General features: G+C 41.8%; 1 protein-coding gene across 1 annotated transcript; it reads right to left on the reverse strand.

The window, feature by feature from the left end:
• Window positions 1-3000: 3000 nt before the first annotated feature.
• RNASE1 (ribonuclease A family member 1, pancreatic) lies at window positions 3001-4954 on the reverse strand. The gene is made up of 3 exons (XM_010990210.3): window positions 4826-4954; window positions 4430-4533; window positions 3001-3694 (listed from the first exon to the last, which is right to left on the reverse strand). Exon 3 carries the CDS (start codon window positions 3667-3669, stop codon window positions 3229-3231), a length of 441 nt encoding a protein of 146 aa, XP_010988512.2. The 5' UTR covers window positions 3670-3694; window positions 4430-4533; window positions 4826-4954; the 3' UTR covers window positions 3001-3228.
• Between the last annotated feature and the right edge of the window lie 10328 nt (window positions 4955-15282).

The following is a 15282-nucleotide window of genomic DNA, read 5'->3' on the forward strand; positions in this document are numbered from 1 at the left end:
GCTAAGTCTTGTTATATTTTCATCATACTTAGCGATTTAAAGAAAGACACGCAGCAGAAGAGTTGTAAGTTTCAGCTTTATTCAAGGTGTCACTGAGGACTAGAGCCTGGGACACAGCCACTCAGGTAGCTCTGAGGTATGAGATAGCACACCATTGTTGTGTAGCTTGTTCATAAGTAAATAAATGATGCAAAAACGCATAACCCAAATTCAGTCATATGGGAAAAAGTCTGATGTGTCCAAATTTAGAGACATTTCACAAATAAGAACCGCCAAGAAGCCAAGCATGGTGAGGCTTGTGTGTACTGAGGTCTTTCATTGCACTTTGCCTGCTTTTCTGAGGTAAGGATACAACGTATAAAGTGAACATGTAGTCTGCTCTTATGACAACAGTTATTTGGTGCCTACCAGAGGCTGGGGGATTTTACAGACAGCAGCTGTGTAAAGAAACGTGTGGAGGAAAGAACTGATGGTGTTTTATATCTCCAAGTGTCTTGGCTGACTGGAGGAATTGCAGGAGTACATACTCTGTGAGGGCTGAATCAGCCCAGGGAGCCAGAGTGGGCATTGGGAGCAGCCATTCATTCACAGTTAGAGAGAAAGCTCAAAGTGCAAATACTGGAGTGGGGGCACTTGGAAAGAAAGAACCTGATGGGGTGATCATTTACTCTGGTGATTGAAGGACTCATCTAAGGTGTGCATGGTGGTTGTGTTTTGCCTGGGGAAGGGCTGGGCTGGGGGACTGCCGGCTGCTGGAATTGAAGGGAGAGTTTACCACACAGAGAGGCAGGAGAAGACCAGCCCAGCAGAGACAGAAGACGCTGTGGTTCTGTGGGTACACACAGAGCTGCGGGGGCGCGGGGGAGCTGGGCTGCTGCGATGTGTTTCCTTGTCCACCGAGAATGCAGAATCCGGGAGCATGTTTGGTCTGAGGAAGCTTCTGAAAATTAACATTATCCTTCTTCAAAGAATCACTGGATATGATCATTTGTGTCTTTAAGCAGGAACCCATCTTCCCATGTTAGCACCTCAATTTTAAGATTCACCTGCCTGGGTTAGTCTCCTGGAACAGGCTAGTACTCCTTTACTTGTGGGGAATAATAGCTGCCCCAAGGAACAGAGACCTCTGATTTGTCCTCAGATGACCCTTCTCGACTGTCCCTCACCATGTTTGGGCCAAGACTCAGCCTTTCCCCTCTCAGTGTCCTCCTTTCCAGAGCACTTCCCACCCACCACCTGCCACCCACACCAGCTCCCTGGCTGTGCAGGTCTGCTCCTGGACCATCTGTCATCACCTATCAGTTTATTCCCCCGATGGAGGCACACTATGGTCCTGTGGCCCACAAGGTGCGGGGGCCCAGAAGCCAGAGCTGGTGAATGTGCAGAATAGATGCAGCAAAACTGCAAGTGTGTGTTCAAAAAAGCTCCAATAAAGTGTTCTCTTAGCACTAGCATGTGGGAAAATGAGCTCTGGGTTTGGGAACACGGGGGAGATGAATGTAAGAAAAATTCTGTCTCGAGGAAATAGATCTAGAAATTTAAAGTTTCCCTTTTTCCCTCCCTCCATCCTCACTGCTTGTAGGAGAGAGATCCCCATTGCCACAGAAATGCAGGGATAGCTGGCCGACCCCTCTCAAATGCAGTCTTTCTTCCTCTTACAGAAGCCCCAGGGCTAAGCATTGCCTTTACCTAAAAACACAGTCACTTTCAACTTTTACAAATGTAGTACGCAAAGACAAGGACAGAACTGGTCACACTGGTTGGAAGTAGGACTTTTCTCTAGTTGTATGACCTTGTCAGGAGCTAGATGCAAGTGCAATCAGAGGGTCGTATGAAATGATTGCGTGATGACAGAAGTCGAGTCTAGTCTTTTCAGTGAATGTGAGGAAGGGTGGCTGAGAAGTGAGCTGACTCACAGGCCAAGTCCAGTGGGAACCTGTGAGAGCCCCCAGCGAGCTGAAGCAGAGAAAGCTGTGACTCCAGGGCCCTTGGGGAAGGAAGGACACTGGGGAATATCCTCCCTGAATAGAATCTAGTCTCAGTCATGCCACTAAGTAGCAGTGGCCACGAGCAGGTCACTTAACCTTTCTGAGATTCCAGTTGCTCCTCTATGAAAGTTGGGGAGGTTACACTTGGTCAGGGATGCCAGTGGGTGGCACCTACTTCCTCACCTCCCCCGTGCCTTCGGGGAGGTGCCACTCCAGAACATCCTAGTGTAGGCATTTTCCTCCAGCATGCTAGGCAGGCATTGCCCAGTGAGAGTCAGTACACAAGCTGAAATCTGCTTATCCTCCCTCCTGATGATCTCTGAAGTCCCTGCTAAACGGGAGGTTCCAACTTTCCAAGTAAGAAAGGACCATTTTTCTGACTTAGTAATAGCTCACTCAAAAAAACAAAAAATAAAAAAAGGAACATGGAAATTTAGGGTCATAATTTCACACACTCCACGTCCCTACCTGTGGCCCTAGCAGGGTCTTCCCAGGTTCACACTGTCCTTCCTTGTGCGAGAGATTTTTGTGTCTGAGCTTCACCCTTTGTCAGCTCACCCAGCATGACAGTGTCCCACACTGTAGCTCCCGTTTTATCTAAAATAACTCACGCCTTAAAACGATAATTGGACATCAAGGGACCTACAGGGAAAGGAATGATCTCAGTTCACTGAAAAAACAAGAGTCAATAAAATAGATAAATGACAAGGACCTATGGTGTAGCACAGGGAAGTATATTCAACACCTTGTAATAATATATATAGTGGGAAAGAATCTGTAAAGAAAAAGTATGCATGTATAACTGAATCACTTTGCTGTGAAACTAACTTTGTAAGTGAACTACACTTCCATGCAAAATTTAAAAAGTAGCAAAAAAAAGCCCAAGTCAGAAGAGGTGGCCTTTAAGGATTCCATTCGCCTCTCACCAAAGCTACTGAGACTCATGGTTCTCAGCCTTGGCAGGAAGTGATCACACATACAGTTAGTTCCCAGGTGGGGACCGCATCAGGAATTCAGGTGATTGCAGCTGTGTTTTATTGAAAGAAGCAGGGAAGTGGGTAACATGGGCCCCAACACACAAGCTACCCCTCAAGCCCTAAACCACACAGGGGCAATGTGAGGCCAGGGAAGCATGTGTGCATGCTGGATAATTGCTCTGAGGGCAAGGAAGCAAGAGAGGAGAGACAGATGCTTTCATGATGAAATGGGGTATCTTGCTGCTCCAGCCTCAGATGGACACCTACACCGAAGCGTCGAAGTGGACTGGCACGTACGGGTTCCCCTCACAGGCTATGATGATGTGTTTCTGCAGATTGCTGGCCTTGTATGCACAGTTGGGGTACTTGGAACTGCCCGTCTCACGGCAGTCTGTGATGTGCATGGTGGATGTGCTCTGGTGGCAGTTGGTTTGCCCATTTTTGCAGGTGACGCTTTTCTGGGAGCAGACGGCCTGCACATCTTCCAGGGACTCATGAATAAAGGTGTTCACTGGCTTGCACCATCCATCTGTCATTTCCCGACGCTTCATCATTTGGTTGCAGTAGTTGGAGTTGCTGCTGGAGGAGCTGTAGCTGTCCATGTGCTGCCGCTCAAACTTCTCGGCCGCTGTTTCCGAGCCCAGGGAAGGCTGGACCCACCCCAGCACCAGCAGTAGGAACAGGACCGGGAACTTCGGAACCATGGTTGCCTCACACTCCTGGGGGAGCCTACCCAGGAAAAGGGGTGGGAGGAAGCATCACCAGAGAACCCCAGCTCTCACCTGCACCCTCCCTGGCTTACCACCTCCCACAGGTTAACCAGAAAGACATCCCTCTCCCAGTGAGTTCTTCCCAGTAATGAGGCATTCACAGGTGCAATTCTCCACGAGTTTTACTCCCACTCCTTACAGAGAGGCCATGCTTCCTTCTGGGTAGTGACCCCAGAAATGACCAAAAATCCTAGCAGTCCTATTTTTGAATACAGAAGTATTTTTCCTACAAAATACATTTGAACAATAAAGCACCTTTCTCACATTTGTACCCAGTGCTCACGTGGCTCATTAGAAGATGCTTTTGAATAAATCATGAAATAAATGAGCCAAATTTTGAATAAGCCAAATTGTATCCCTGAGATACCACGCAGTATTCATCCAGGACCAGGGCTGACAGAGCCCTGCTGTCCTGCAACACAAGGGTAGCCCCGACCCCTGCCTGACGCTGGCACATAAAGGGAAGCCACTGTATTCCAAAGGAAGGGGCTCTCCTCCCTCAAGTTGGGGTGCTGCTCCTTCCCTAGCCCCATGGGTCCTCGGCAGCCTGCATGCCCCATCCATGACCCCAGCTGTGCCCCAGCTGATGTTTGCCTGCCCCAAGCTTTCTCGGGCTGCCCTCACCCACTCTGCTTCCCTCCTCTCCAACCCTCAAGCAGAAGCAGCACCTGAGACCACCTCTTGATTTGCTTACCTGGGTCTCTAGCTTGGTCTCAGAGAGAGAGCGTGGAAGGCAGTGTCTGCAACACCCGATCCTGGGAGTGTGGACTTTATACAGACTGAAAAGGGGCTTGGCTTCTGAGAAGAGAAGGGTGGGAGGAACTCTTGGCTCCGGTCCACATGAGAGCAAGGACAACGTGTGGAAGGGGTGGGGAATTACACAGGCCACCCTCTTTTCAGGGCTGCTACACAGAGTGAGCCTTTGCCTATGAGAGCCTTTCTTTCCACAGGAAGCAGAGAAAGCCCCCATAGCAGTGATGCCCGAACCTCACCCGAGTCCTACCTGTCTCCTTGGGAGCCAGTTTCACCAAGTAGCCCTTGGAGGTTAGCAAAGGGCGCATGTGATCCAGGGAGAGGGAGGGGAATGGACCTGCTCTCTCTCCTGCCTGGAGCTGCTTAGGCCAGAATTCCACATCTCTCCCAGGGAAACCAGGGAGAGGCGGCCAGCTGCTCCCTGCTGGAAGGCGTCCCAGATCTGGAGAAGAAGCGGGAGAGTGCCTGAACCCTGAGAAGGACGCCTGTGGGTTCTAACCCAGTTCTGGCCACTTCAATGCTCCTGCGCTATTAGAGGAGAGTGTGTGGTTTTCGCATCTACAGTGACCCTGCTAGTCAGAATGGATTAGAGGAACTAAAGATAAATCAAAATGCAAAACCCCCTTTAGAGAAGAAATGGAGAACATTATATTTCTTAGCAGTATAATTCCCTCCAGTAAAGAGCCCTTGTTTGCTGGAGGACAGTTTTATTTTTACTTATTTTTAAAAATACAGTTGATTTACAATATTGTGTTAGTTTCAGGTGTATAGCAAATTGATTCAGATATATGTATATATATTCAGATATATGTGTGTGTGTGTGTGTATCTATATATATAGATATATAGATATAGATATATATACACATAATTTTAATCCCCCTGGAGTGAGAATTATCAAAATATCTCTCCATGCTCTAGGTTTACACTGTCTCAGTCCAAATTCTGGTTTAGCATGTTAAGAGCTGGGCAAGTCTCCTCCTCTTTAAAATGGTAATGATAATAACATGGTCCTCTTAGATCTATTGCTAACACAAAGTAAGGTAAGATGCAGAGGGCTTGGAGCAGTGCTTAGAAAGCATCAATAAATGTTAGTTCTTAATATTGTTCACAAGGAGTGAGGTTAACTTCCTCCCAAAGACTCTGTTTAAATAACACTAGGTGATCTCTGATTTGCTTTCTCCAGGAGGTGGAGTCAAGTAACTACCAGGCTTTTGTTCTGTTAAAATCCAGAGCTAAAAAGAGCAGGCAGTTTGAAAGCCCAGGAGAGGGAACGGGAGGGGGAAGAGAGAAGAGAGGTAACTTGGTGGGAAGAAGAGAATTCTATAAGGGGGAATTTAAAGCTTTGTTTTTTAGGTGGGTGGAGGTACTTAGGTTTGTTTTTTTTTTCCCAGTGGAGGTGCTTGGGAATGAACCCAGGACCTGGTGCAGGTGAAGCACCCACTCTACCACTGAGCTATACCCTCTCCACTAAGGGGGAAACTTAAAATTGTTTTGCCACATGATATCCAAGAAATCTTTGGTAAAGTCAACATTATTTCCTCATGCATATAAATTTGGAAGTGGAAGTGATGTTAAGGAAGGTGTGGTGTGGCATAATCCTTTAGTTTTATGTTCCCATAGTTTGCCCACCACCTGACTCTCCACCCAGGTTTTGTTTCTCTCTTAGTGTGTAGGTGGTATTCATATCCTCCTCAGTAGTGTTGCAAGGAAAACTTTTCATCTACCTACTTATGCTAAAGTCAACAAGTCTGCAAATTAACTGACAAAAGACAGGTTAACAGAAGAACTGACAAAATTTATTCATATGCATATGGAGGAGCACAAAAGAAGTGGTTCCCTGAACAGCTAGGGATAAAGGTTTATACACCAACTTAATAGGGGAAAGATGGAGGTGACATGGGATTGGGACAAGTACAGACTATATAGTAAATAAATGGCGCTTTTTTTTTTTTTTTTTTTGAGAAAAGACAAATGAGCTTTCAGGGAACTAATAGGATGTAAAATAGTTTGTGATAATGTGTGTCTATTCAAGTGCAAGTTGTCTGCTTTCTTCCTGACTGTAAACCTCACCTGAGAGGGGATTTATAGCAGCTTTGCTCTCAGAAGATTCTGCCTTTACTCAGATAAGGGAAGCTCCAAAAAAGCTTCTTTCAGCATCTGCTGAGGCTCAGATATCTTCCGTTTATAATAACCTTCATATCAAATCTGTGCATCTGAGTGGGTGCCTACAATGGCCAATTTTGAACTTGTTCATTCATTCATTCATCAGTGGAATGCAGCGGTAAATTACAGGGCCTGCCCTCAAAGTGCCTGATGGGATGGTTTGTCAGGTGAGTCCCACCAAGTTGTTGGGTTTGGCTGCACAAAATTAGTTATTCTTTTGGCACCTTTCCATTGCCAGAAGAATTCCAGGGTGTTGGTCCAACAAGATTTCAGAATCACAGTTCAAATATGAACAAGACTTCTGTCGCCCAAATAAGGTTCTTCAATAGCTTACCCCCTCCTAGGCTTCCCGAACTATACCAAGTCATTTTACCTGTTTGTGCGTGGCAAACTGGACAGGCCCTTGGGGTTTTCATTCAGCTTCATGGAAACCATCAAAAACCCATCCTTACTATAGCCTTTCCCTTGATTTCATTTCCTTTGTGCAATAGCTGTTGTTGTAAAAATTTCTGAAATGTCTACTAAACTGGTTCTAGGCTCCTTGCTTGATTCATGGTTCCTCACGCAGTAAGACACTGCTACTGACTGAGAACAAATTACACTTTCCAGCCCATCAACCAGTCCCTTATAGGACTCTCTTACTCTGTCCATCTCATGTACTGTTCACCACGGAAGCATCCTGAATCCTGCCATTCTCCAGCTCAGTGCAGATGAAGGGGAGCCTCAGGATCCATTTATCTCAGGTAAAGAACTTCCTGTGTCTCACTTAGATTTATTAGACACTACTATTGAGAACCCTGCCTAATTTTGTGTACTGATGGATCATACCTCAAAACTGAAATTGAAGGTTAAAAAGCAGGGTATGCCATCACTAACCAAGCTCTTCAGAATATAGCCCTCTACCTGAGGTTGAATCAGCTGAGGTGGCAGAACTTAACAGCACTTACTCAAGCTTGTGAACTAGCCAAAGACCAGAGAGTCAACGAGTCAACGTACATACACACAGCAGGTCTGCTTTTGGAGCAGTATGTGATATGAGGATGCTTTAGAAACAAGCATCATAATAGACAGCAAGTAAAGGAACTTTTAGATGCATTCCTACTCCGTAGAGGGTGGTTACTGTAAATACTGAAGCCACATAAAAAGAGAGAATATGGAAGGAAAAGGGTTGTTCAAGCAGATTATTATAGCAAATAAGCTGCTCTAACCAAGATTATGATTGTATCTAAACCTTCAAAGAATAAATCTCTGGAAGGATTCAAACGGTCATTATAATATATCAAAATTCAGTCCCTGATTTTGGAAAAAGAAGAATGGAAAAATTCTGGTTGCTCTCTTCACTCAAATAATCCCCAAAGCTCTCAAGACCACTGCTTGGAGGCACCAGATGACTTCAAACCAGTATTATGTGAATTTCTCCAAGAAATATCCACCATGAAATTGCCGAAGACTTAGAATGGCATCATGATACCTCCAGGTGACCCATTCTATAGAATCTTTGTCTGAGCAGTAGCTCTCAACAGGGAACTTAAAATATTCAGTAAGCCATGATGTAAGCAGATGTGCTGTCTTCCAGGGTTTACTGTCCCATTTATAGAGCACAGGCTGAGTAGATTTAGCAGGGCTAAAGGGCTCCAGATTTGAAGAATGGTAAATGACCATCGGCTTCAACGGAAAGTCCCCTGCTGCATTAGCCCCTATTAAAAGTCAGTCAGTATTTTGAAGCTCTGTGGCCAGGCATTGACTTCTCCTCTGTAGCTATGAAAGTCCTAGATGGCATCTTCTACCAAAAGAAGGATGTTGTCTACACAGAAAAATCTGTTGCTTATTGTAGTCACGTTGATGAATGATCTCTTCTGGATAATTTATTGAAGCTTCTCCATCACCTGCTTCTCCATCACCATGCTGCTTCACCTTGCACTTTTGTGTTGTAGAGACGGTTTCCTTCCTTAAACCTCATGAAGCAGCCCCTGCTAGCCTCGAAGTTTTCTTCTGCCACTTCCCCACCTCTTTCAGCTTTTACAGAATTGTAGAGAGTTGAGACCTTGTTCTGGATCAGGCTTTGGCTTAAGGGAACACTCTGGCTGGTTTGATACTCTATTCAGACCACTACAACTTTTTCCATATCAGCAGTAAAGATGTTTTCTTTCTTATTATTCATCTGTTCACTTTTTTTTTTTTTTTTTTTTTTTTTTTTACTTTTTTAAAAGAAGCACTTTTAATTTCCTTCCAGACCTTTCTCGTTGCATTCACAGCTTGACTGGCGCAAGAGGCCTAGCTCTCTGCCTGTCTTGGCTTGTGCTATGCCTTCCTCGCTCATCTTAATCACTTCCGGCTTTGATCGAAATTGAAAGATGTGCACGACTTTTCCCTGTTCCCTTGAGTACTTAGAAGTCATAATGAGATTATTAATTGATCTAATTTCAACGTTGCTGTAGGTGAACAAAAATACTGCCATGTGAATGAAAATACTGCAGCCACATCAGTAAACAAAGAATGCTGAAACCAATTAATAATCTCATGATGACCTCTAAGTGTTCAAGGGAACAGGGAAGAGTCCTGCATGTCTTTCACTTCCAATCAAAAGCTAGTAAAGAATATATATTCAAGAACTAAAAAAAAGAAAAAAAAAACCAAAACGTCGAGCCTGAAGAGGTGATTTAATAGCTGCAGTCTCATGAGAAAACTTTAACCAATGGGTGAGCACAGAAAGCAGTTTCCTGAGATGGGATCTACTCCTGGTGAAGGTTATTGAAATGATAACAAAGGATTTAGAATATGACCTAAACTCAGTTGATAAAGCAGTGAGTTGATAGGATTGACTCCAGTCTTAAAAGAAGTTCTACTGTGGGTAAAATGCTATCAAACAGCATTCTGTGCTATAGAGAAATTTTTCCTGAAAGGAAGAGTCAATTGATGCAGCAAACTTCACTGTTGTCTTATTTTAATAAATTGCCACAGCCACCCAATCTTTAGCACTCACCACCCCGATCAGTCAGCTGCCATCAACATCGAGGCAAGATCCTCTATCAGCAAGAAAATTATTACTTGCTGAAGGCTAAGATGATGGTCAGCATCTTCTAGCAATAAAGTATTTTTAATTAAGGTATATACTTTTTTTTTTAGAAACAATGTTTTGCACACTTAAACTACAGTATAGTGTAAACGTAAATTTTATATGCACTGGGAACCAAAAAATTCATGTGATTTGTCTTATTGTGATATTCACTTTATTGTAGTAATCTGGAACCAAAGCCACAGTATCTTTAAGGTATGCCTGTATACATTGTATTCATTTTTTTTTTAATTTACCCACTTTTTAATTTGGTTTTAGAAAGACAATTTGCTAAAATTTTTTTCCTTCAAGTATAGCAAACTCAAAGGATCCATATCTGCCCATCAGTGAGTAAGATCTTATATTAATCTCAAATAAAAATTCAAACGAGTAAGTCTTTTCATGGCTTAACCAAAGACATTAGTCCTCTCACAAAAGAGTATGCAGCCTTCACAAGATCCAGAAAGTTCACTTTCAGAGTTAGTCTAAGAAAATAAAAGCCTTTGTTGGTACAGGCAGTAAGAATGCAATAGTGATAATGGCGTCTCCAGTTTCGCACGAGAATGTGGGATGCCTCAACTCACAGACCTGCTAATCTGTGAAAACAGATATGTGCTCCTCGAATGGACTATTTTCAAACATTAAAAAAGCAATGAAAGTTGAGATGACAAAAGCACCTTATGGATCGAGACTTCTTATGAAAAACTCCCCTGGGGGCTGGAATGGCTGATCATAGAGACGGCCACTGTGCCTTAGTGTGTCTTGCAACCCCAGTCTATTCGACTGGCCACCAAGGTGCATCCTGGTAGGTGCACCTTCCCGATGGTGGAGACCAGAGAGAGTATTCTCACTGGTCATAAAGCCAAGCTCTCAGGATAGAGAACAAGGCAAAAGGAAAAACCTCATCTTGTTTTTACATAGAGGACCCACAGCAAAGTTTGTCTAAACAGACAGCAGTCTAGTGAGAACCATTAACTCAGCAGTCTGTGAGGCCAGTTTGAAAAGCAAGTTCACAGGGCCTTTGCCTGTGTTCTGCCCTCAGGTTTTTCCTCCACGTGACAAATGACAAAAGAGAAAGACAAAGAAAAACAATGGTCATCTCTGAGAGAAGAAGGATCAATATCAGAGATACTATGTCCGAGGAACTAATTCCAAAAATAATTTTTCTCCCACTAATTTAAATTTAGAAAGAGAAAAAGGACTCCCACAAATTTCTCTTCCACTGAATCCTGCAGCTAGACATCCAGGAGGCTGATGCGGTGAAAAATCTTACCTTCTGCCAGCCTTTGTCCGATGTCCCAAGGTCTCCTGGCTGCAGCAGACTCAGGGGAGAGTGAGGTCCAGCCAGTATCATGCTGACTATGACAACTGTCAGTCAGGGAATATATCCCTCCTACCCTTCTTGAGTTCTTTCAATTGGGTTATTAATTAAAGACAGATTAACAGGAGGGGAAAAAAATCAATTCATGTACACAGAGGTCTCTTAGAAGTAGGACCAAAGCCATGTCCAAGGCAGGCAGCTTTTTATACTTTTCAAACAAAGAAACAATAAATTGGTGAGGGATTGACAGGTCAAAGAAACTTAGGCTTGGGTGCTCAACTGGTGAAGAATCTAAGCAAAGTTTGGCTCTGACATAAATCTCAGTAATGTTCTCCTGGGTGGTCTACCCATGCAATAGAAATATAAGCAAAAATAAACAAATGGGACCTAATTAAACTTATAAGCTTTTGCAGAGCAAAGGAAACTACAAACAAAACAAAAAGACAACCTACAGAACAGGAGAAAATATTTGTAAATGATACAACTGACAAGGGCTTAATTTCCAGGATATATAAACAGTTCATACAAATTAACAAAAAACAAACAACCCAATCCAAAAACGGACAGAAGACCTAAACAAGCATTTGCCCAGTGAAGACATACAAATGGCCAGTGGGCACAAGAAAAAATGCTCAATATCACTAATTATCAGAGAAATGCAAATCAAAACTACAATGAGGTATCACCTTATACCAGTCAGAATGGCCATCATTAAAAAATCTACAAATGATAAATGTTGGAGAGGGTGTGGAGAAAAGGGAACCCTCCTAAGCTGTTGGTGGGAATGTAGTTTGGTGCTGCCATTATGGAAAACAGTATAGACAGTCCTCAAAAAACTAAAAACAGACTTGCCATATGATCTAGCAATCCCACTCTTGGGCATATATCCAGAGGGAACTCTAATTCAAAAGGGCACATGCATCCCAATGTTCATAGCAGCACTATTTACAATAGCCAAGATGTGGAAACAACCTAAATGTCCATCAACTGATGACTGGATAAAGATGTGGTGTATATATATATATATATATATATATATATATATATATATATATATATATATACATACAATGGAAAACAACTCAGCCATAAAAAAGAATAAAATAATGCCATTTGCAGCAACATAGATGGACCTGGTGATCATCCTACTAAGTGCAGTAAGTCAGAAAGAAAAAAAAAATACCGTATGATATCACTTATATGTGGAATGTAAAGAAAGGACAAAAAAGAACTTATTTACAAAGCAGAAACAGACACACAAACATAAAAAATAAGCTTATGGTTACCGGGGGAAAGGGTGTGAGAAGGGATAAATGGGGAGTTTGGGATTTGCAGATACTAACTACTATATATAAAATAGATAAACAATAAAGACCTACTGTGTGGCATAGGGAATTATATTCAATATCTTGTAGTAACTTATAATGAAAAAGAATGTAAAAAGGAACATATGTATGTACACGTATAAGTATTATGCTGTACACCAGAAATTGATACGATAGTGTAAACTGACTAGGCTTCAATAAAAATTAAAAAAAAAAAAAGAGAGAGTTTAGGCTTGGGGCAATAAATTAGTACAGAAAGAACAAGATTTGTTTGCAGCCTTCTCAGCCTTGAATTCCTTGTCTCTGTGACAGGGATGTCTTTCTACCTCTTGGCACAGGGATGGTACCTTTCACATGGGAGACTTGTTTCCTGTTTTCAGGAGACAAAAGGGAGCAACAGAGTGTCTGTTTTGCACTTACGTTTCTTAAGTAAATTTAATTCAAAATAATCAATATAAAAAAATCAATATGGCACCTTGGCGTATTTTGCGCTAGCCTGCCCTGAACCCCAACAGGGTCATCTGTTATCTGCCAACAATTCAATTCTGGAAGAACTGTAAAGGTGGGACATGGCCATGAACGAAAGCTGCAAGTGCCCTTTGGACATCTTTTAGACATTTACCTAGCTTCCACCTTCCATGGAATTTAAATATGTTTTAGCTATTGTATGTCAGTTTTCAGGATGAGTTGTAGCATTTCCTTGCCAAAGGGCTATAGCCTTTACAGTCATTAAAAACCTGCTTGATTTAGTGTTTTCAAGCTGGGGCATCCCAACTTTTACATCAAGTGAAGGAGGCATTTGTTTCATGGGAACAATTATCAAAGAACTCTGTAAGTTGCTACCCCTTACTCAAAAACTAAAAACTTACTACAGGAAACTAAAAAATAACAACAACAACAACAAAAATCAACCTCAAAAAGAAAAAAAGAGGAAAGCTGTCCTTTCCACCCAGTAGCATCTTTAGATTAAAATTAGCAATATTAAAATCAGCAATATTTTCAGAAATTCTTGAGCTCTCTTGCCCACAGCAACTCCCACCCACTCTCCTTATGACCATACAGTCTGCTCTCTCGGGAATACATAGTTTATCCCCCTATGAACTGATAACAGGAAGGCACACGCATTTGGAATTTGCCTCCAAGACTAGTCTCATCCTTCCACATGCAGACATGACAGAATATTGCGAGGCACTGATGTGCTATACCCAGTCCTGTTACTGACAGGTTAAGGTCACCTTCCTACAACCTCTTTCTAAACAATTTCTTCACTATCTTCAACCAGGGGATTTTACCTATTAGAAGAGACATCAGAGAAAAACTATTCTTGCACTTCACTGGAATGGACCTTATCAAAATACTGTTAACAACAAATATGGCAGGGAAACTCTAGGAAATCAGTCTTTGGGTTCAAAGTTCACAACCAAAGAAGCAATTGAGAATTCCACATAATTGGAAGGCTATTTCAGTACAAGATTTCAAACTTAGGATTCTCAGAGATCCTTCAGAAGCTGCCAGTCTTCTGAAGCAGACAGTTAATCTAAGACCTTTGGAACAAGCAGATGACCACAGATAGTGGATAGCTTCTACACAAGACATTGGACCAAAATTCAATTTGTTTTAATCTTTTTGCTTATAATTCTTCTTCTTATTTTCTATAAACCCCTTGTTGTCATCCATCCACAATGAGACATTTTCTCTTTTCTTACTCCTTATTACAATTGTTAGGTCGGAACATACTCATTCTAAAAAAGTAAATATATGAAGTTATGAATGTTATTTAACTCAATGGAAGGAATCCTTTCACAATGCATACGTGTATCAAATTGTCACGTTATAAACTTTAAGTATCTTACAGTTTTATCATTTATACCTCAATAAATTTAAAAAGAAAAAAATACTCATTCTAATACCATTTTTAGATTATCCCAAACCATAGCCACTGTTCCCAATCTTACGACTGCCGAATATACCAACCATCACCAGACCCCCATGATTAAAACCTGTGGGCAATTCTTTTTTTTCCCCCAATTTTTCAGTTTTATTAGGTAGAATTGTTACAATTTGACTGCACATATATAATATATTGCATGTAAATACATATACACAATATACTGCACATATTTTAAAATTTCCATATATGTACTGTTTGTTGTTTCTAAGAACATTTAAAGCTTTAGCTTTTTAAATTTATATAGTTATAAAAGGAATAAAGCCAACCACAAAATAAGAATTAATTCAAAAAGATACATACACCCCACTATTAAAAGCCACAATATTTATTTATTTATTTAGCAACATTATTTACAATTGCCAAGATATGGAACCATCCTAAGTGCACATCAATAGATGAGGATAAAGAAGATGCAGCATATATATGTAATGGAGTACAACTCACCCATAAGAAGGATATTTTGCAATTTGCAGCCCTTCATTCACTTTTATTTCTGACTGCAAAACCAGAATTTTCTAACTGGCACAAACATTTCCATTGCATCAAAAACGACAAAATACCTGGAAATAAACTTAACCAAGGAGGTTACTTATACTCTGAAAATTGTAAAACATTGATGAAGGAAATTGAAGATGATACAAAGAAATGGAAAGATATCTTGTGCTCTTGGATTGCAAGAATCAATATTAACAAAATGGCCGTCCTACTCAAAGTAATCTACAGAGCCAATGCAACACCTGCCAAAATACTCACGACATTTTAAAAACCTGCAGGAAATTCTGATACCATCAAATTACGCCACAAGTAATCATAGCTGATGGCTTTTCTACCTGCACCTAGATGGAAAATTGACTCTAAACAAGTCAACTGGTGATTTTGCTAGCGTCCCTCTCTCCCAGGGGAAAAACAAACAAAAAAACAATTATTAAAATCTCTTTTCCAGACCCTAGATAATTCTAAATTTGAGCTCAGCCGTC

The sequence above is a fragment of the Camelus dromedarius genome, chromosome 5 (assembly GCF_036321535.1).
Source record: "Camelus dromedarius isolate mCamDro1 chromosome 5, mCamDro1.pat, whole genome shotgun sequence".
Lineage (NCBI taxonomy): Eukaryota > Metazoa > Chordata > Mammalia > Artiodactyla > Camelidae > Camelus > Camelus dromedarius.

Bases quoted from the DNA above. Each gene is read 5' to 3' on its own strand.
- RNASE1 (XM_010990210.3), bottom strand. From the start codon at position 3,669: ATGGTTCCGAAGTTCCCGGTCCTGTTCCTACTGCTGGTGCTGGGGTGG.